The 21,374-nt window shown below is 58.9% G+C and overlaps 1 protein-coding gene across 2 annotated transcripts; it reads left to right on the top strand.

Annotated features, from left to right (window-relative positions):
* Positions 1-13,110: 13,110 nt before the first annotated feature.
* Positions 13,111-20,995, top strand: KMT5C (lysine methyltransferase 5C). 2 transcript variants are annotated; one of them, XM_081107170.1, is made up of 9 exons: positions 13,111-13,164; positions 14,516-14,734; positions 14,887-15,052; positions 15,427-15,536; positions 16,188-16,351; positions 16,494-16,513; positions 18,547-18,683; positions 18,760-18,929; positions 19,831-20,995. In XM_081107170.1, the coding sequence occupies exons 2-9, from the start codon at positions 14,625-14,627 to the stop codon at positions 20,349-20,351; spliced, it is 1,398 nt and encodes a 465-aa protein (XP_080963296.1). In that variant the 5' UTR covers positions 13,111-13,164; positions 14,516-14,624; the 3' UTR covers positions 20,352-20,995. The 2 variants fall into 2 exon arrangements, with proteins under 2 accessions (XP_080963296.1, XP_080963297.1); XM_081107171.1 differs by lacking the exons at positions 13,111-13,164; positions 14,887-15,052.
* Positions 20,996-21,374: the final 379 nt, after the last annotated feature.

The following is a 21,374-nucleotide window of genomic DNA, read 5'->3' on the forward strand; positions in this document are numbered from 1 at the left end:
CATAAAATTAGCCATTTCGAAATATACAATTCCGTGGCATTTAGGACTTCCCATTGTTGTGCAACCCCCTCTCCCCTCCTTCCAGTCCCAGAGGTTTTCCATCTCCCCAGAAGGAAGCCTGGTACCCATGGAGCAGGCCCTCCCCGTCCCTCCTCCCCCAGCCCCTGGCCACTCCTCACTGCCCGCTGTGGCTGTGGACCTGTCCCCGCGGGGCCGTTCTCCCTAAAGCCAGCTGTGCGCATCCCTGGGTCCTCCAGGCGACACTCAATACCGCCAAGGAGCCGCCTGGGGGCGTGCGGGCTGCCCTGCTCTGCCCACACACCTGGACCTCCCCGGCTTGCCCTGTCCTGAGGTCCTCCAGGAAGAGATGGAGGAATTTCTTGGGAACGATGCCAGAGAGAGATAAAGGGGAGAGGAAGCAGGGACAGGCAGAGAAAAGCCTTCGGACTGGGACATAGGTCAGCCACCTGGACAGGGAGACGGGAGGGAGACAAGCTCAGCTCTGCCAAAGCCCACCCCACCCCACCCCACCCCACCCCACCCCACCCCTGGGCCGATGAAGCGTGAAGATTTCCCACGTGGGCCTGGCCGGAGAAACAGAAAGCAGGCTGCTGGCTGCCCGGGGCTGGGGGAAACGGCCGGCCGTGACTGCTTAGTCACTTCCTCTGGGGAGATGACAATGGCCTAGAAGCAGGTAGAAGTGACAGTGGCAGGTCCGTGTCACCGTGTCACCGTGTCACCGTGTCACCGTGTCACCGTGTGAGAGGTCACGGAATCACACACTTTCTAGCAGTGGGAGTGGTGGATGTTGTGTTATGTGATTCCAGAGAGAAGAGAGAGAGAGAGAGAGAGAGAGAGAGAGAGAAACATGAACGGTGAGAGAATCATTGATCAGCTGCCTCCTGCATGACCCCCTGCGGGATGGAGCCTGCAACCCAACCGGGCCTGTGCCCTGACCAGGAATCAAACCCGGGACCTCCTGGTTCATAGACAGACGCTCAGTCACTGAGCCACGCCAGCCGGGCGCCAAGCGTATCCTTAATAAGCCCGCTTGCTTTGCTTCCTTAGTCAAAATCTCTTGCTTTAGCCCTAACCAGTGTGGTTCAGTGGATAGAGCGTGGGCCTGCGGACTCAAGGGTCCCAGGTTCGATTCCGGTCAAGAGCATGTACCGTGGTTGTGGGCACATCCCCAGTAGGGGGTGGGCAGGAGGCAGCTGATGGATGTTTCTCTCTCATTGATGTTTCTAACTCCCTATCTCTCTCCCTTCCTCTCTGTAAAAAATCAATAAAATATATTTTTAAAAAATCTCTTGCTTTAATTCAACACCGCTTTCTGTCACTCATCTGAATTCTTTCTCACAAGCAGGAGAAGAGCCGAGGATGGGGGAGGGAGGCCGCTCCGACTCAGGCGGCTCTCCAGGAACACATTCGTCTGAGCGTGTGTTCTTGTCTGTATGCATTCAGTCAAGTAGCATTTCACCCACCCACCTACCCGCTCTCCCCGCCTCGCCATTCAATCATCATGTATTCAGTTCACCCCCCGGCTCTCCAAGGCTCTATCCGTCCATCGAACTATTCTCTCCTCCACCCGCTTCTTTCCGTCTTTAATTCATTCTATTGGTTCCCTCTTCCCACGAACCCTGCAATCCGTCGGTCAGATGAGCCGTCCACTTTCCATGGATCCCGTCACTGAACCGATCATCTGTATTAGCGTCCAGCAGCTGCTGTGACAAATGCCCACAAACCCAGTGGCTGAACAACAACGGAAATTTGCTCCCTTGCAGTTTTGGTGGGTGGGATCTCAACATCAGTTTTGTTTTTTTTTAATATATTTTATTGATTTTTTTACAGAGAGGAAGGGAGAGGGATAGAGAGTTAGAAACATCGATGAGAGAGAAACATCAATCAGCTGCCTCCTGCACACCCCCCACTGAGGATTTGCCCGCAACCAAGGCACATGCCCTTGACCGGACTGGAACCTGGGACCCTTGAGTCCACAGGCCGACGCTCTATCCACTGAGCCAAACCGATTAGGGCTATTTTTGTTACTTGAGCTTAAATCAAGATGTTGGCTGGGCCGTGCTTCCTCTGGAGGTTTTTTAAAATATATATATTGATTTCAGAGAGGAAGGGAGAGGGAGAGAGAAACATCGATGATGAGAGAGAATCAGTGATCGGCTGCCTCTTGCACACCCCCTACTGGGGATTTAGTCTGTAACCCAGGCATGTGCCCTAACACAACTGAAACCCACAACATTTCAGGTGCATGAGACGAAGCCCAATCAATCGAGCCACACTGGCCAGGGCTCTGCATTTCCATTGTTTCCTTTCTTTTTATTTATACAAATATATTTTATTGATTTTTTACAGGGAGGAAGGGAGAGGGATAGAGAGTTAGAAACAGCGATGAGAGAGAAACATCGATCAGCTGCCTCCTGCACACCCCCTTCTGGGGATGTGCCCACAACCAAGGTACATGCCCTTGACCGGAATCGAACCTGGGACCCTTCAGTCCACAGGCCAACGCTCTATCCACTGAGCCAAACCGGTTAGGGCCAACAGAACATTTTTAAGTTATTTATTTAGTTTAGATGTTTTCGTTAGCAAATAAGCATTAAAAACAACCCAACCATTAAACATAACACTGATTTTACACCATCAAGTAATGTGGACATTCCCCAAGTTTCCTAACCCTCGGGAATAACAATACGATGTTTGCATTTCTTGTGCACATTCCTCAACTAGAATAAATAATGAAAGGAGATCTGCCCTAACCGGTTTGGCTCAGTGGATAGAGCGTCGGCCTGCGGACTCAAGGGTCCCAGGTTCCATTCCGGTCAAGGGCATGGACCTGGGTTGCGGGCACATCTCCAGTAGGGAGTGTGCAGGAGGCAGCTGATAGATGTTTCTCTCCCATTGATGTTTCTGACTCTCTATCCCTCTCCCTTCCTCTCTGTAAAAAATCAATAAAGTATATTTTTTAAAAAAAGGAGATCTGTGATAGCACAGGTTATGGGTCATGCCAATTATGTGAAGACTAGAGGCCCAATGCATGAAAATTCGTGCAAGAGTAGGACTTTCTTCCCCTTGGTTGCCGGCACCGGCTTCCCTCCGGCACCAAGGACCCAGGCTGCCCTCCTCCGGCCACCGGCAAGCACCCGGGACCCAGGGTAGCTTCCCTCTGCCCCGGCTTCATCAGGAATGACGTCCAGAAGACCTCTGGTCTAATTAGCATATTACCCTTTATTATTATAGATGTGTCCTCAAGTCCTATAATGCTGGTGAGCACTTATTCAATGGGTCTCCATCCCATAAACCCTTTCAACTCACCCTAAAGACCCCAGGGCTCTGCACTTTCATTTTGCTCTGGGACCCACCGATTATTCTGTAGCCGGTCCTGCTGGGGCTACGAAGTGAAGGCAGAGCTAGGAAGTGGCTGGGGCAGGCGGGCTCCTCCCACGGGGGCCCTCAGGGGAGGTTCTCCCTGCCAGGGGACCCTTGAGCAAAGACCTGGAGAAGGTGAGACCGTGGCTCTGCGTGTGCAGCGTTCCTGGCAGGGGTGCCAGCAGGGAAAAACCTTGAGGTGAGGGGAGTTCAGCCTCCAGCAACGAGACCAACGAGAGTGTGTCGGAGTGAGAAGTGATGGGGAGAAAAATGAAGGTTAAGACCAAATAGCCTAGCCGGTTTGGCTCAGTGGATAGAGCGTCGGCCTGCAGACTGAAGGGTCCCAGGTTCAATTCCAGTCAAGGGCACATACCAGGTCTGTGGGCTCGATCCCCAGTAGGGGCCGTGCAGGAGGCAGCCATCCATGATTCTCTCTCATCATTGATGTTGCTCTCTCTCCCTCTCCCTTCCTCTCTGAAATCAATAAAGAAATATATTTAAAAAAAAATCAGCCCTAATCGGTTCGGCTCAGTGGATAGAGCATCAGCCTGTAGACTCAAGGGTCCCGGGTTCGATTCCAGTCAAGGGCATGTACCTTGGTTGCCGGCACATCCCCAGTGGGGGGTGTGCAGGAGGCAGCTGATCGATGTTTCTCTCTCATCGATGTTTCTAACTCTCTATCCCTCTCCCTTCCTTTCTGTAAAAAATAAACAAAATAGAAATAAAAAAACAATCAGACAAATAATGAGGGGGAGACATTGGGAGGACATCGAGGTGTGTGTCAGTTAACGACAGCCGCCTAAAGCAACCGTAGCGTTTATCTCCCCTGGTTCCTGTGGGCCGGGAGCTCAGGGGTGGCTCCAGGTGGGTGGGTCTGGTTTGGAGTCGCGCTCCCCAAGGTGTCCATCCGGGCATCGGCAACCAAAGGCGTGGCAGAGAGAGGAAGGCCGTGCCCGCGCTGACTCACTCACATGACTGCCAAGCCGTTGGCAGGAGTTTCAGTTCCTCTCTGGCTGATGGCCCGAGGCCTCAGTTCCTTAACGGGTGGACTTCTCCGGAAGGCGGCTTCCATGGCCTCTGGACACGGCGGCAAGTCCCCGCGGAGGGCCGATCCCAGGAAGCCAGGAGGAAGCTGTGTGTCTCCGATGGACTAGCCTTGAACATGCCGTCAGTTTTGCAGTACGCTTTTGGTTACCAGCTCAGTCCTACCCAAGGTGGAAGAAGCTACGTGAGGCTGGGAATCCCAGGGCAGGAGGCGGTGGCTCAGGGTCATCTTGGAGGCCGGCTACTGAGATGCGAATCCATTGCACGATGATGAGGATGTGCTAATGCTGGTGGTGATGATGATGGTGATGGTGATGATGATGGTGATGGTGATAGTGGTGGTGGTGATGATAGTGATAATGATAATAGTGGTGAGTTGTGATTATGATGGTGATGATGCTGGTGATGATGAGGATGTGATGATGATGGTGGTGATGATGCAGTGATGATGCTGATGCTGGTGGTGATGGTGGTGGTAATGCTGGTGATGGTGATGGTGATGATGGTGATGATGATGGTGATGGTGATGGTGATGATGATGGTGATGATGGTGATGATGATGGTGGTGATGGTGGTGATGATGGTGATGATGATGGTGATGATGATGGTGATGATGATGGTGGTGGTGATGATGGTGATGATGGTGATGATGATGGTGATGATGATGGTGGTGATGATGGTGATGATGGTGATGATGATGGTGGTGATGATGGTGGTGATGATGGTGGTGATGATGGTGGTGATGATGGTGATGATGATGGTGATGATGGTGATGATGATGGTGATGATGATGGTGATGATGGTGATGATGATGGTGATGGTGATGGTGATGGTGATGGTGATGATGGTGATGATGGTGATGATGATGGTGGTGATGATGGTGGTGATGATGGTGGTGATGATGGTGATGATGATGGTGGTGATGATGGTGATGATGGTGATGATGATGGTGATGATGATGGTGATTATGGTGATGATGATGATGATGGTGATGATGGGGATGATGATGGTGGTGATGATGGTGATGGTAATGGTGATGATGATGGTTGTGGTGGTGATGATGATGATGGTGATAATGATGATGCTGGTGATAGTGGTGGTGGTGATGATGGTGATAATGATAATAGTGGTGGGTTGATGATTATGATGGTGATGATGATGATGATGGTGATGATGGAAATGGTAGTGATGATCATGATGGCAATGATGATATAGATATGTGTGGGTATGCATAGGTATACATAGATGGAGATATATGTATATTAACGTAGAGTATGTAATACTTATATTTTATTCTATGATATACATTACAAATATTTTTAGCCATAACCGGTTTGGCTCAGTGGATGGAGCGTCAGCCTGCAGACTCAAGGGTCCCGGGTTTGATTCTGGTCAAGGGCATGTACCTTGGTTGCGGGCACATTCCCAGTGCGGGACATGCAGGAGGCAGCTGATCGATGTTTCTCTCTCATCTATGTTTCTGGCTCTCTATCCCTCTCCCTTCCTCTCTGTAAAAAGTCAATAAAATATATTAAAAAATATTTTTATTGAGATCAGAGAGGAATAGAGAGGGAAAGAGAGATTGAGACATTAATGATGAGAGAGAGTCATTGGTAGGCTACCCCCTGCACCCTCCCCACTGGGGATCGAGCCTGCAACCCGGGCATGTGCCCTGACCGGGAATCAAACCCGTGATCTCCTGGTTCATAGGTCAACACTCAACCACTGAGCCACTTCAGCCGGGTTTGATTTTTTTTTAGATTCCACAGCAGATAGTATTGCACAGTATTTGTCTTTCTTTGTCTGACTCATTTCTCTCTGCATAATGCCCTCGGGTTCATCTATGCTGATGGAAATGGCAGGATTTTCTTCTTCCTCATAGCTGAGGAGTAATGTTTCATTGTGTATATAAATCATATTTCCTTTAGCCATTCATCCATGGAGGGACACGTAGGTGGTTTCCAGGTCTTAGCTGTTATGAATGAGGCTGAAATAAACATGGGGGTGGGGGGCGCGTGCAGCTATAGCTTCAAAATCCCGATTTCATTTTCTCTTGGATTTACACCCAGAAGTGGAATTGCTGGATCAGTAGCAGCTCTATTGTTTTTTTTTAATCCTCATGCAAGGATATTTTTTCCCATTGGTCTTTAGAGAGAATGGAAGGGAGGAAGTGAGGGAGGGGAAGAGAGAGAAACAACAATGTGAGAGAAACACATCGACTGGTTGCCTCCTGCAGGCGACCTGAGGGGACTGGGGATCAAACCTGAGACCCTCCAGTCCTGGGGCTGATGCTCTAACCACTGAGTCAAACCAGCCAGGGCTCCATTTTTAAAAAGTATATATATTTTTATTGAATTCAGAGAGGAAGGGAGAAGGAGAGAGAGATAGAAACATCAATGATGAGAGCGAATCATTGATCGGCTGCCTCCTGCACGCCCCCTTCTGGGGATAGAGCCCGCAACCCGAGCATGTGCCCTTGACTGGAATCGAACCCAGGACCTTCCAGTCTGCAGGCCAATGCTCTATCCATGGAGCCAAACCAGCGCAGGCCAGGGCTCCATTTTTAATTTTAAAAAATTTTATTTTTTAATATATATTTTTATTGATTTCAGAGAGGAAGGGAGAAGGAGAGAGAGATAGAAACATCAATGATGAGAGGGAATCATTGATCAGCTGCCTCCTGCAAGCCCCCTACTGGGGATCGAACCCTCTACCTGGGCTTGTGCCCTGACTGGGAATCAAACCAGTGACCTCTTGGTTCATAAGTTGACACTCAACCATTAGGGCCATTTTTAATTTTTTGAGGAACTTCCGTACTGTTTTTCATAGTAGCTGCACCACTTTATTTATTTATTTATAATCCTCACCTGAGGATATTTTTCCTTTGATTTTTAGAGAGGGTGGAAGAGAGCGGGAGAGACAGAGAGAAACATGGATGTGAGAGAAGCACATCAGTTTGTTGCCTCCTGCACGAGCCCCAAGCAGGGCCCCGGGCCAGGGAGGAGCCTGCAACTAAGTCACTTGCCCTTGACTGGAATCGAACCCAGGACCCTTTGGTCCGCAGGCCAAAGCTCTATCCACTGAGCCACACCGGCCAGGGCACAGAGTAGCTGCACCAATTTATATTCCCACCAGCAGCCATGTGCCACCTTGAGAGACACCCAGCCCATCGTGTCCCTGCATCTTGTGAAGGTGGGACCCAAGGAAGCCACCTGGTGTCACTAAGGCTTCTCCAGGGTCCCAGCGCACCGCGGCTCCAAGGTTCTGCATTCCTGCCCAGCTCCCATGGGTCGGCTGGCTGCCGCTGCCCCACGGCCACAGCTGCTCCATGACCACAGCTGCCCCATGGCCACGGCTGCCCCATGCCCACAGCTGCTCCACGGCCACGGCTGCGCCATGCCCACAGCTGCTCCACGGCCACAGCTGCTCCATGACCACAGCTGCTCCACGGCCACAGCTGCTCCACGCCCACAACTGCCCCATGCCCACAGCTGCTCCACGGCCACAGCTGCTCCACGGCCACGGCTGCGCCACGGCCACAGCTGCTCCATGACCACAGCTGCTTCACGGCCACGGCTGCCCCATGCCCACAGCTGCTCCACAGCCTCAGCTGCCCCACGGCCACACCTGCTCCAGGGCCACAGCTGCTCCACATCCACAGCTGCTCCCTGGCCTCAGCTGCCCCATGCCCACAGCTGCCCCACGCCCACAGCTGCTCCACAGCCACAGTTGCTCCCTGGACACAGCTGCTCCACGCCCACAGCTGCTCCACAGCCACAGCTGCTCTCTGGACACAGCTGCTCCATGCCCACAGCTGCCCCACACCCACAGCTGCTCCAGGGCCACAGCTGCTCCTTGGACAAAGCTGCTCCATGCCCACAGCTGCTCCACAGCCACAGCTGCCCCACGCCCACAGCTGCTCCACAGCCACAGCTGCTCTCTGGACACAGCTGCTCCATGCCCACAGCTGCCCCACACCCACAGCTGCTCCAGGGCCACAGCTGCTCCCTGGACACAGCTGCTCCATTCCCACAGCTGCTCCCTGGCCTCAGCTGCTTCACGGCCATAGCTTCTCCCTGGCCTCAGCTGCTCCACACCCACAGCTGCTCCCTGGCCTCAGCTGCTCCACACCCACAGCTGCTCCCTGGCCACAGCTGGGGTGAAAGTGTTCATGATTAAATCCTCGACTGTGCTCTCTGAAGGCTGACATCTGGAATCGACATTTTCATAACATTCCCATAGTGATTCCTTTGTTTTCAGTCCTCACCCGAGGGTATGTTGCCCATTGAGTTCTAGAGAGAGAGAGGAAGGGAGGGAGGAGGGGGAGAGAGAGAGAAACATCCATGTGAGAGAGACACCGTGACTGGTTGTCTTCTGCACCCGCCGCCATCAGGGCTGGGGAACCTGCAAGTGAGGTTTGTCCCCTCGGCCTGGAATGGAACCTGCAAACTTTCAGTTCAGAGCCTGTGATCTATCCACCAGACAAAACACGCCAGGGCGCCCCCTAGTGACTCTTTCTCCTCCTCCTCCTCCTCCTCCTCCTCCTCCTCCTCCTCCTCCTCCTCCTTCTTCTTCTTCTTCTTCTTCTTCTTCTTCTCTCTCTCTCTCTCTCTCTCTCTCTCTCTCTCTCTCTCTCTCTCCTCTCTCTCCTTTATTCTCCTCTCTCTCTCTTTCTCACTCCCTCTCTCTCTCTCTCAGTGATAAAATATGCATAAGGTTGCATTTAACCATTTCAAAGTGTAAAATCATTCCTCAGAAAATTAAAAATGGAACTTTCGTTTGACCCAGTGATCCCACTTCCGGGAATATATCCTAAAAAACCCCAAACCCCAATCAGAAAGAACATATGCACCCCTATGTTCACAACAGCGTTGTTTACCATAGCTAAGAGTTGGAAACAGCCCAAGTGCCCATCAGCGGGTGAGTGGGCAAAAACTGTGAGACATTTGCACCATGGAATACTACGCAGCAGTGAAAAAAGAGGGATCTCTTAGCCTTTGGGGCAGCATGGAGGGACCTGGAAAATACGATGCTAAGTGAAATAAATCAGTCAGAGGAAGACAAGTATCACACGATCTCACTTATTTGTGGAATCTAATGAACAAAATGAATTGACCAACACAATAAGACCTGAAGCACGGAGGCATGGAACAGACTGACCTACCTCGATGTGGGGTTGGGTGTAAGAGAAGAAATAAACCAAAGAACTTGTATACTTACATGCACAGCCCATGGACACAGCAATAGGGCAGTGAAGGCCTGAGGGGGTAGGGGCTGGGAGAAGGATAGTAAAGGGGGAGATGGGAGATATCTGTAATACTATCAACAATAAAAAAAATATTTAAAATAAATAAAATGTAGCCCTGGCTGGTGTGGCTCAGTGGATAGAGCATTGGCCTGCAGACTGTAGGGTCCCAGGTTCCATTCTGGTCAAGGGCACATGCGTGGGTTGCAGACTCAATCCCCAGTAGGGGTCTTGCAAGAGGCAGCCGATCAATGATTCTCTCTCATCATGGATGTTTCTATCTCTCCCTTCCTCTCTGAAATCAATAAAAATATATTTTAAAATACATATATTTTTAAAAAGAGTCATCAAAAAATAAAATGTACAAATAAGCCCTAACCGGTTCGGTTTGGCTCAGTGGATAGAGCCTCGGCCTGCGGACTGAAAGGTCCCAGGTTCGATTCTGGTCAAGGGCATGTACCTTGGTTGCGGGCACATCCCCAGTGGGGAGATGTGCAGGAGGCAGCTGATGGATGTTTCTCTCTCATCGATGTTTCTAACTCTCTATCCCTCTCCCTTCCTCTCTGTAAAAAAAAAAAAAAAAAAAAAAAATAGAAAACGTAAAAATCAGTGGCATTATGTCCATGCACTCTGTAGTTCTGGAACTTCTTTATCAGAACAGGAAGCCCCACACCCATTGGCACCTCTCCGCCCAGCCTCTGGCCACCATGAACCTGCTTTCCGTCTCTGTGGACCTGCCTGTGCTGCGTTATTTCCTAGAAATGGAGTCATCTGTGTGCAACGTCAGGAGTCTGTCTCCTTTCACCCCACCTGACGCCTTCCACGCGCCTCCGGGCTGTGTCCGGGTCTCCGCTTCACTCCTCGAAGGGGCCTCGGACGGTGCTGGCTGAGGTTGAGAACCAGCTGGATCCTGTGCGCCATGGAGCCCAGAGGTTGAGAGTCTGATGACCAGTGAGGAGCTCTCCCTTCCGTCAGCCTCTCTTTGCTCATCTGTAAAATGGGGTAATAGCGTCTCTCACAGGGACATTTGCCAAGTGGTGGATGTGTTGTAGTTGGTCCAATCATGCGTCTACTGTTGGACATTCAGACTTTTCCTAGTTGGTTTTTATTTTTTATTTTTATTTATTTATTTTTTAAATATGTTTTATTGATTTTTTACAGAGAGGAAGGGAGAGAGATAGAGAGTTAGAAACATCGATGAGAGAGAGAAACATCGATCAGCTGCCTCCTGCACATCTCCCACTGGGGATGTGCCTGCAACCCAGGTACATGCCCTTGACCGGAATCGAACCTGGGACCCTTCAGTCTGCAGGCTATCCACTGAGCCAAACCGGTTTTGGCGAGACTTTTCCTAGTTGGCTTTTAAAAAATATATATTTGTATTGATTTCAGAGAGGAAGGGAGAGGGAGAGAGAGAGAGAGAGAGAGAGAGAGAGAGAGAGAGAGAGAGAAACATCAATGATGAGTGAGAATCATTGATCAGCTACCTCCTGCTGGCCCCCTACTGGGAGTAGAGCTCGCAACCCGGGCATGTGCCCTGACTGAGAATGAACGGTGACCTCCTGGTTCATAGGTCCATGCTCAACCACTGAGTCACGCCGGCTGGGCTTTCCTAGTTTTCTTTCTTTTTTTAAAAAATTGATTTCAGAGAGGAAGGGAGAGAGAGAAACATCAATGATGAGAGAGAATCATTAATCAGCTGTCTCCTGCACGCCCCCTACTGGGGGGAGGGAGGGATCAAGCCCACATCCTGGGCATGTGCCCTTGACCCGAATCGAACCTGGGACCTTTCAGTTCTCAGCCGAAGCTCTACCCACTGAGCCAAACCGGCTTGGGCTCATCATTGCTGTTTCTCTCTCTCTCTCCTTCTCCCTTCCTCTCTGAAATTAATAAAGAAATACATTTTAAAAAATTAAAAACACACACACACACACACAACTTCTACATTTGACTGTGGAGACTTCTGCCACCGGCAGCGTGTGCTGGGGGCTGCCCGGGTTGCTGCAGGCGGTGCCCGCGCCTCCTTTCGCGGCGGCACAGTGCCCCCTGTGTGATGAATGCGCCTTGTGCCGCGCATTTCCTAGAAATGGCATCATCTGAGAGCTATGCACACCCTCGGGCCAAAGCGGTAAACCTTTTAAGGTGTAGACACGCCGATCGGGCTTTTCCTGGCCCGTCAGCTTTGCGGAGAGTCCTTTCTGCGGGCCGGCTCCCCTTCTCCGTTTCTGGGGGGTGGGGTGCCGGGTTTGGGTGTGTCTCCGAGCTGGGAGTTGAAAAGGAGCAAACAGTATAAACCGAGTTCTGGAGTCTGGATGCACGGATGGAGGACACCCGGGAAGGCGTTCAGGCGGACTCCCTCCGAGAGTTTTATAGCTGCGCGCCTGAGGCCCAGAGAGGGCAAGCCACTTCCCCAAAGACACAGAGCGGCGGCTCAGAGAAACCACCTATTTGGTGCGGGACACGCAGCCGTCAACCAAACAAAGACCCCCCCTGATCCCAAGTGCGGAGTTCGTTATTCTGGGCGTAATTAGGATGCATTGCTAATTATGTTTGCCTCTAGGATGGGAGCAGGTAGGTGGGGTGATACTAATTGGGGAGGGGGTGCCCCAGGGGGAGGCTCCCATGAGTCAGGGCTTTCTCCCAAGCCTCCCTGTCTCCCTCCTTCTGAGCCGTTCACCCCCAGAATGTTGTTGTGTGCACTCCCGAAATTAAATGGGGGGATTTCGGGGAAAGAGAAGGTCGACCAGGAGGGAGAGTTAAGAGCCCTTTGTCTCCGGACAGCGTTGTCAATAAAGTTTTGTCGCCTTGGCAACCGCCTGCCTCTCCAGGCGGCGGGGCGGGGCACGAGGGTGCGCGCGCATTCACCCCTCCAGCCCTCCCCTGGCTTTCTGCCTCTGGGGGCTGAAGGTCTCACCAGAGGAAAAGAATAGGGGGGGGGTCGCGACTTCTGGTGACGGGCGGAGACTTCAGCCAATGGAAGGATGAGCCCTTCCAAGGCAAACCAATCACATCTTATTTCTGGAGCCGGCGGAGCCCGCCTCCTTCCCACTTGGACCCGAATAACCTGACCCAAACCGGAGTTGCGGCGCTTTTAGCCAATGAGGGGGCCGGCAGCGGGCCGTGGGCGGGGATTCGTCTCCATGGCAGCGCGGGAAGGACAGCGGCAGGAACCAACCGCAGCAATTGGCGGCGCGGACGGGCAATGCGGGCGTGGCGGGGTTTTGTGGGGGCACTGACGGGGTTTTGTGGGGGCGGGCGGAGAGGCCAGAGCGGAGCTCGGCCAATGGGAGAGGCGCGAGCGCCACAGCCACGGCAGAGTGGCGGCGGCCGCAGCCAATGGCAGGCCGCGGCGGCCGCGGCGGGGCGGGCCCGGCGGGGCAGACGGGAGGCGCGGCGGCCGAGCCTGAGGCTCGCTGAAGAGGCAGTGGGAGGTGGTGGCGGCGGCGGCGCGGGCGCCAGAGGCGGAGGCGGAGGCGGAGGAGGAGAAGCGGGTGAGGGGCGGCGCGGGGCCCGACGTCTGAGCTCCCTCTCGGCCCCCGCCCCGCGCCGCCTTGGCTCCCGGGCGCCCCCAGCCCCGACTGTCCCCCGCCCGGCCGGGTCCCTCGTGCCCGGGCGCCTCAGTGCGCGTCCTGCGGGGCTCGGCGCAGCCGCCCCGGTGCCTCCTCACCAGGCCCCTCCCGCACCCCGTGCCTTCCCCGGGCCCCCCCCACGCTCCGGGCCCTGCCCCGCACGCTCGCTGCCTGCGCAGGTCCCGGGAGCCGCAGGCCTTCCCAGGCGCCCGCCCGCGTCCCCAATTCCTCCCCGGACCCCCCCACCCCCCCGCCTGCGGGGAACCCTGCCTGCACCCTGGGCTCCGTCCTCGCGGCTTCCCCACGCTCCTCCCGGAATCCCCAGGACTTCCCCGGCCTCGCTGCTTCTCCACGGCCCTAAGGTCCTCTCAGGACCCTCCCTGGACCCCACGCCCTCCTCCGCCTTCTCTCCCCGCACCCCAGGTATCCCGTCGGCTGTCCTCCCTGGGCCCCGCGGCCCCCCCAACCCGCGTCGCCTCTCCGCAGCTTCCGCCCGCCCCCGCGCCCTTCGCACGGGCCCCCTTCCCGCCGCCCAGCGCCCGCTCTCCCCTCCGCTCGCCCTTCCGTGCCGTCTCCCCGCAGCCCCGCGTCCTGGGTGCCCAGCCGGCCCTCCGCGGACGGGGTCAGGGGTCATGTTTTGTTTCGTATGGCAAACCCCCTGCTCTCGCCCCTTTTTATGGACCTACTTACTCTGCCTCCCTCGGCCGTTCCTCCCCCCCGCCCGCCCCCGCTTTGTCCTCCGAGCGCCCCCACCTCCCCCACTCCACCCCCCCTGCTTCTCCCAGAATGGCATCCTTGGAGAGGGAGCAGGTGCTGGGAGCCCTCCTCCACCTCCCTCCCCACCTCCTCCAGGCTGCCTGGGGCTGCACCCGGGGCCTCCTGACGCCTCCCCGGGCCTCCTGACGGCTCCCTGGGCTGCTGGGGAGGGAAGGTGGGGACTGTGGGTAGAGGGGGGATCCCCCCGCCCTGGGGGAGGGCCAGGGCTCCTGCAGGGCTCAGCCTTCAGGGTCCTCGCAGACTTGCAGTCCATCATGATCTGCCTCCCGTGTGCGTGTGCGCGCGTGCATATGTGTGCACGCATGTGTGTGTGTGTTTGCATGTGTGTGCGTGCATGTGCGCGCGTGTGTGGTGGGGCCTTTGTGTCTGCGCTCCAGAGCGTGCGAAGACGCTGCTGATGAAGGGGGGTGTCACCTGTTTGGGGGGCGCCCCCACCGACTGGAGCACTTGTTGCGTTCGGGCCGCACTGAGCGCTTTTCTCCCCGATGACGTGTAGATGTGGGTCCGGACGGGCGCCCCAGAGGCCCGCGCAGCTGAGCAGTGGCCCGGAGCCAGCGCCGGCCCTCCCCGCTCTCCGCCCGAGGCAGCATGGTGTGGGGGGCACCATGGGGCCAGACAGAGTGACCGCCCGCGAGCTGTGCGAGAACGACGACCTGGCCACCAGCCTGGTGCTGGACCCCTACCTGGGCTTCCGCACCCATAAGATGAACGTCAGGTGAGGCCCCCGGGGGGCCGGGCGGCCGGAGGGCTGGGCTCCCTTCCTGGCCTCCGCAGCGCCCCCCTCCCCCGTGCGGGTGGGGGCGGGGCCCGGGAAGGCCGGAGGGAGTAGGCCAAGGCCCTGGGACCCAGGCATGCCCTCTCCCCCAGCCCTGTGCCCCCCCTGCGGCGACAGCACCACCTGCGCACAGCGCTGGAGGCCTTCCTGAGGCAGCGCGACCTGGAGGCTGCATACCGGGCCCTGACGCTGGGAGGCTGGATGACCCACTACTTCCAGAGCCGGGGCCCGCGGCAGGAGGCTGCCCTCAAGACCCACGTGAGGGCGCCCTTCCCCTCCCTGTGTGTTCTCGCCCCGCACCTCACCTCGGAGCCCCCCCGGCACTGTGCCCCTCGGCCGCAGCACAGCCCGCGGGGGGCTCCCCGACTGCCTAGCTGTGGGGACCCTCCGAGACGGGGGGCTCAGAGCATCCTAGGAGAGGAGAGCTGGCGGGCCCTCTGAGACGGAGTCCGACCTCTTCGTTTGACAGATGAGGGAGACTGAGGGCCCCCCCCCCCCTCGAGAAGGGGACGCGAGTTCCCCGAGACGGCACAGCGAGTCAGTGGCAGGACGGGGCTAGAGCCCAGGAGAGAGGGGGCCGAGGACGACCCTGCCCGGCCACCTCACCCTGCCCACCCCCTCGCCTCCCCCAGATCTATCGCTACCTCCGCGCCTTCCTGCCCGAGAGCGGCTTTACCATCCTGCCCTGTACCCGCTACTCCATGGAGAGGAATGGAGCCAAGATCGTGTCCACGCGAGCTTGGTAAGAGGGCAGAGCGGACAGGAGGTTCTCCCCGGAGAGGAGGAGGAGCCACAGCCTGGCTGGGGGCTCAGACACCCCCCCCCAAGGTTCGCGGGGCGGCCCCGAAGGCCAGACCTGGGCTCAGGACTGTGCCACCCTTGTTTTGCTCTGACCTGAGCCCTGTCGCGTAGCAGGTGCTGCCGGGCAGGTAGGAACAGGATGGAGCAGGTGTGTGTGTGGCGGGGGGGGGGGGGGGGGGGGGCGGAGGGGGCCCTTCCCGCGCTCATTGTAGGGGAAGCTAGATGGTAGCCGAGTGGACAAGCAGGCACTGACCATAGCTGCCTCGAGCTTCAGGAGCCGGCCGAGGCATTGTGGGTGCTCAGGGGAGCCTGGCTTAAGCTGGGACCCCAAGGATGAGGGTCTGGTGAAGACGGGCTGTCAGTGGCTATCGGGGCCTTGAGTCCAGGCAGGAGGACTGGGTGCCCCAGGCAGGAGGGGGGCCTGGAGGAGCCGAGAGGAGGGGGACGGGAGCGGATGCGGGATGCTGCCCACGCCCACGCGGGCCGTCCGGCTGGGAAGCCCCGCCCCGCCCCGCCCAGGCCGGCAGGTGTGAGATGTAGGAGGCGGACCCGGGGGTCAGGGAGGCGCCGCCCACAGGCCGGCCTCTCGCAGGAAGAAGAACGAGAAGCTGGAGCTGCTGGTGGGCTGCATCGCGGAGCTGCGCGAGGCGGACGAGGGGCTGCTCCGGGCCGGCGAGAACGACTTCAGCATCATGTACTCCACCCGCAAGCGCAGCGCGCAGCTGTGGCTGGGCCCCGCCGCCTTCATCAACCACGGTGCGTGGGCGGGGCCGGGAGGGGCGGGGAGGGGCGGGGCCGGGAGGGTGACACCGCCCCCCAGCCCCCCCCCACCCCCCGCCCCCGCTCCTCGGTTCACAGTCTCTTCTGTTCCCCTGCGCCCACACCCCGCTGTCTCCAGACTGCAAACCCAACTGCAAGGTGAGACCTGGGGGGCCCCCCGGGAGGAATGGGCGGCGGAGAATGAGGGGGGGGTGCTTTTCTGGCCGGTGCATAGCCCCACACTGTCCCCTGTCTCCCCAAGGCCGGTTCTTGTGGGAGGAGGGAGGGGGGAGGGGGTTTGTCTAGAGCAGCGGTTCTCAACCTGTGGGTCGCGACCCTTTCACAGGGGTCGCCTAAGACCGTCGGAAAACACATACGTAATTACATACTGTTTTTGTGATGAATCACTATGCTTTCATTATCTTCAATTTGTAACAATGAAATCGGGGGGTCACCACAACATGAGGAACTGTGTGAAAGGGTCGCGGCATGAGGAAGGTGGAGAACCGCCGGTCTAGCGCCACCTTGGGGCGCCGGCTGCCACCTGCTGGCGGTGTTGTGCCCTCTCTGCGCTGAGCTGGGGGCTGGGCCAGTTGGAGGGAGGTGTGTGGTGACGGGAGACAGACAGGGGCAGGCGCCAGGAGCCCTGGGAGCCGCTCAGGGCAGCGCCGGTGCAGCGGTGGTCACGGGAGCAGGGGACCGAGTGGCAGGAACCGGGGGCCCCTGCTCCCTGGGGTGAGGCCTGAGAGCCCTCGAGGGGAAGGGGAGGGACCTCAGGGCGGCGGGGCTGCCTGCACAGGGGATGAGGCTGGGGTGAGGCAGCGTTGGTGGCTGCTGGGCAGAGCCCAGGAGAGTGGGGAGTAGAGGGGAGACAGCCTCTGGGGTGCTCCCTGCCAAGCCTGGGCCTCTGCAGGAGCCCCGAAGCATGGTGGGGTCCCAGGTGCTGGAGTTGGAGCTGGGTGAGAGCCCTGGCCCCTCCGTCCTGGGCCGGGGTTTCTGAGGTGGGACCCAGTGAGAACCTGTCTCCCAGCAGGCTGTGAGGGTCAGGGGCACGGTGCACAGGCATGGTTGTTGGAAATGTTCTTTTCATTCTGCAGGCCTCCCCGTAATCACACAGATTTCGGGGTGCGTGACGTGGGGCCCCAGTCTGGCCCTAGGCCAGTGATGGCGAACCTTGTGAGCTCGGCGTGTCAGCATTTTGAAAAACCCTAACTTAACTCTGGTGCCGTGTCACATGTAAAAAATTTTGGTTTTTGCAACCATAGTAAAACAAAGATTTATATTTTTGATATTTATTTTATATATTTAAATGCCATTTAACAAAGAAAAATCAACCAAAAAAATGAGTTTGCGTGTCACCTCGGACACGCGTGTCATAGGTTCGCCATCACTGCCCTAGGCACAGGCAGGGCTGCATGAGAGGCTCTGCCGAGGCGGGTGACAGCCACCTGGGGCACAGGAGCAGGCGCTGAAGGGGGAGCAGGGTGGTCCGGGGGTTGCAGGAAAATGGGGGCAGGTTAGGGTGTCCCGGACAGGACACGTCACGGGCAGGTCAGGGGGCGTGTGGCAAGCGAGGCAGCTCCGGTCTGTTGTTCTGTGTGAGCGCGGGTCTGCCCCCTGGGAGCGCCCCCTCTGTGAATGAGGGACTAGGTGTTCAGCTGTCCTGCCAGCTGGTGAGCTGGCGGCTTGGCAGGAGGCGGAGGGGCTGGTGTGCGGCCTGGTTTATCCTGAGCGAGAGGTGATGCGGGCGGGGCCCGGGCGGGTCTCGGGGACCGAGAAGACACGGTGCACTGGGGAGACCGCGGCCACTTGGCCTGGGGCCAGGCAGGCGGCTTGTGTCAGTCTAGACTGGACGGTGGGTGGGTGGGAGGACAGACAGATGGATGGAAGTCATGCCCCTCCCAGGCAGGCCCCTGGGAGGCAGGAGCAGGCAGGTAGGGGCTGTGGAGGGGCTTCCAGGAAGGGGGTGGCCGCAGGGTGCAGGCCGGCAGGGAGCAAGGGGGCGGGTGTGTGGGAGGACCAGGGTGCTGTGCACTGCTCACCGGACGGGAGGAAGCCACAGAGGACAGGGGGTCAGAGATGCGGGAAGAGGGCAGGCCCTGGGCAGGGCGGCCGCCCCCCGGGGGCTCCCGGCCACCGTCCGCGCCAGGGGAGGACCCCGGGGCCAGGGCGCTGAGCGGCCCGGCCCCCAGTTTGTGCCCGCAGACGGGAACGCGGCCTGCGTGAAGGTGCTGCGGGACATCGAGCCCGGCGACGAGGTGACCTGCTTCTACGGCGAGGGCTTCTTTGGGGAGAAGAACGAGCACTGTGAATGCCGCACATGCGAGAGGTGCGCGGGCGCGGGGCGGGCGGCGGGGCGGGACCCGCGGCCGGGGACAACCTCACGCCCACGTCCCGCCCCCCAGGAGAGGGGAGGGAGCCTTCCGCCTGAGGCCCCGGAAGCCCTGCCCGCCGCAGCCGCTGGACAAGTACCAGCTCCGCGAGACCAAGCGGCGGCTGCTGCAGAGCCTGGGCGGCCGGCTGAGCCCCTGGGCCTGCGCCCACTCGTCTCCGCCGCGCCAGAACCCGTTCTGCGGTGAGCACGGGCACCCCCGTACGTCGGCCTGTCTCTCATCACCCCCCCACCCCGTGGCCCCCATCCCGTCGGCCTGTCTCTGTCAGCACCCCCCCACCCCCGTGGCCCCCATCCCGTCGGCCTGTCTCTGTCAGCACCCCCCACCCCCGTGGCCCCCATCCCGTCGGCCTGTCTCTCTCAGTACCCCCCACCCCCGAGGCCCCCATCCCGTCGGCCTGTCTCTCAGCACCCCCCCACCCCCGTGGCCCCCATCCCGTCGGCCTGTCTCTCTCAGTACCCCCCACCCCCGTGGCCCCCATCCCGTCGGCCTGTCTCTGTCAGTACCCCCCACCCCCGAGGCCCCCATCCCGTCGGCCTGTCTCTCTCAGTACCCCCCACCCCCGTGGCCCCCATCCCGTCGGCCTGTCTCTCTCAGTACCCCCCACCCCCGTGGCCCCCATCCCGTCGGCCTGTCTCTCTCAGTACCCCCCACCCCCGTGGCCCCCATCCCATCGGCCTGTCTCTGTCAGTACCCCCCACCCCCGAGGCCCCCATCCCGTCGGCCTGTCTCTGTCAGTACCCCCCACCCCCGAGGCCCCCATCCCGTCGGCCTGTCTCTGTCAGCACCCCCCCACCCCCGTGGCCCCCATCCCGTCGGCCTGTCTCTCTCAGTACCCCCCACCCCCGTGGCCCCCATCCCGTCGGCCTGTCTCTGTCAGTACCCCCCACCCCCGAGGCCCCCGTCCCGTGGGCCTGTCTCTGTCAGTACCCCCCACCCCCGTGGCCCCCATCCCTTGCCTGCCCTCCTGTCCTGTTCCTGGGCGCCCTGGGGGTGGAGAATGGCCCGACCAGGACCTCTCCCCCTCTCCCCTGGGCCTGCTCACAGGGTCACCCTTTCTCTCCCCCTCCCCCGCCTCCACAGCTGCCTGCCAGCCCCTGCGCCCCCTGCCCTGTGGCACCGGCTCCGACGCTGCGCCCCTCTGGGTCCAGTGGCTGCCGCAGCCCCAGCTATGGGTGCGCCCCCGGAGGCGCAGGCGCCCCCCGCCCCGGCGGGCCTCCGCAAGCCCTGTGCTCCGTGCCGCCCGCGTGTCCCTGCACCGGTGGGGAGGCTGTGGCCCCCACTGCTGCCTGCAGGCAGAGGCCCTGGTGGCCCTGGGCTCTGCCCCCCGCGCCCGCTGGAGCCCCCAGCAGGACTGGCACTGGGCCCGGCGGTACGGGCTGCCTTACGTGTTGCGGGTGGACCTGAGCCGGGTGGACCTGAGCCGCGTGGTCCCGGCCCCACCCGCCACAGCCACCTCCCGCCCCGCCCCCGCCCGGCCCCCCGGCCCCAGCCCCATCCCCAAGCAGGCCCTGGCCTTCGCCCCCTTCTCCCCACCCAAGCGCCTGCGGCTGGTGGTCAGCCACGGCTCCATCGACCTGGATGTCAACAGTGACGGACCTTGAGGGGCTGGGCGGCCCCCCGCCTGGCTTCCCAGCCCGAGTTCTCGGGGCTCACTGATCTCCAGAAGGAGCTCTCGGGCCTCTAAGAGGCCGCTGACCCTTGACCCCAGCACAGCTCTGACCCGGGGGTAGGGTTGCGTTGGACACCCCCGGGGATCAGACCCCTGACCTGTTGTGACTGCTGACCCCTGAGCCACCCCAACCCCAGCAGGGAGCCCTGGCCATTGCTGCCCCCTCCCCTCCATCCCCCGCCCCAGCCTCAGGACTGAAGATGCCACTCCCTCCCCCGCCACCTTCTCCTGCCCAGGGAGCAAAGCCATAGGGGTGGGGGCCACCCCTGGCATCTCCCCAGAAGCCCAGCCTCTGGCGGAGGGGGACTGACTTGGGGGTGGAGACTGCCCCACAGGGGGAGTGGGTCAGCTCTCAGCTTTGTGACTGTCTGAGGTGGGGGCAAGGTGGGGGTGTCCACGCACCCTCGCCACCCCCATGGGTCTCAGGGAGGCCGGGTGTGACCTCATCTTTCTCATGGTGCTATCCCTGGTGCTACTGGGGTGTGGGGGGCTCCCTCCCCTCCCCCACACCAGAACGGGGTATGTTGGGGAATTGGAAGCACTTGAACTTTTTATTTTATTAAAACCTTGTTACAAGCTTCACCGGTGGAAGCCTTTCCTTTTATTTCTATTTCGAGGGCGTGTCCATCGGGAGGGCGGGGCCCTCAGCCGGCTGGGGACACCAGGCCCAGAGGAGGCAGCCCAGGCTTTGGGCCTCGGGAGCTTGGGCGTGTGAAGAGAAGCCTGGGGCTGGAGTGACTGGGTCTCAGGAGGGAAGGTGCCCAGGACCTTCGTTGCAGCGGACAGCCATCGCCTGCCACGTGCATCCGGTGTCGGTCTCCGGGGGAGTGGCAGCCCGGCCGGGGTTACCCCCTTGCCTGAGGTCGCACCACTGGGTGGCCCCAGGGCAGATGGCGTCCAACCAGGAGGTTGGAAGTGCGGGGCGTTCAGGTCAGGTCCCCTGAGCTGACAGGAT

Source organism: Myotis nattereri (genome assembly GCF_964212035.1).
Source record: "Myotis nattereri genome assembly, chromosome: 15".
NCBI classification, from domain to species: Eukaryota; Metazoa; Chordata; class Mammalia; order Chiroptera; family Vespertilionidae; genus Myotis; species Myotis nattereri.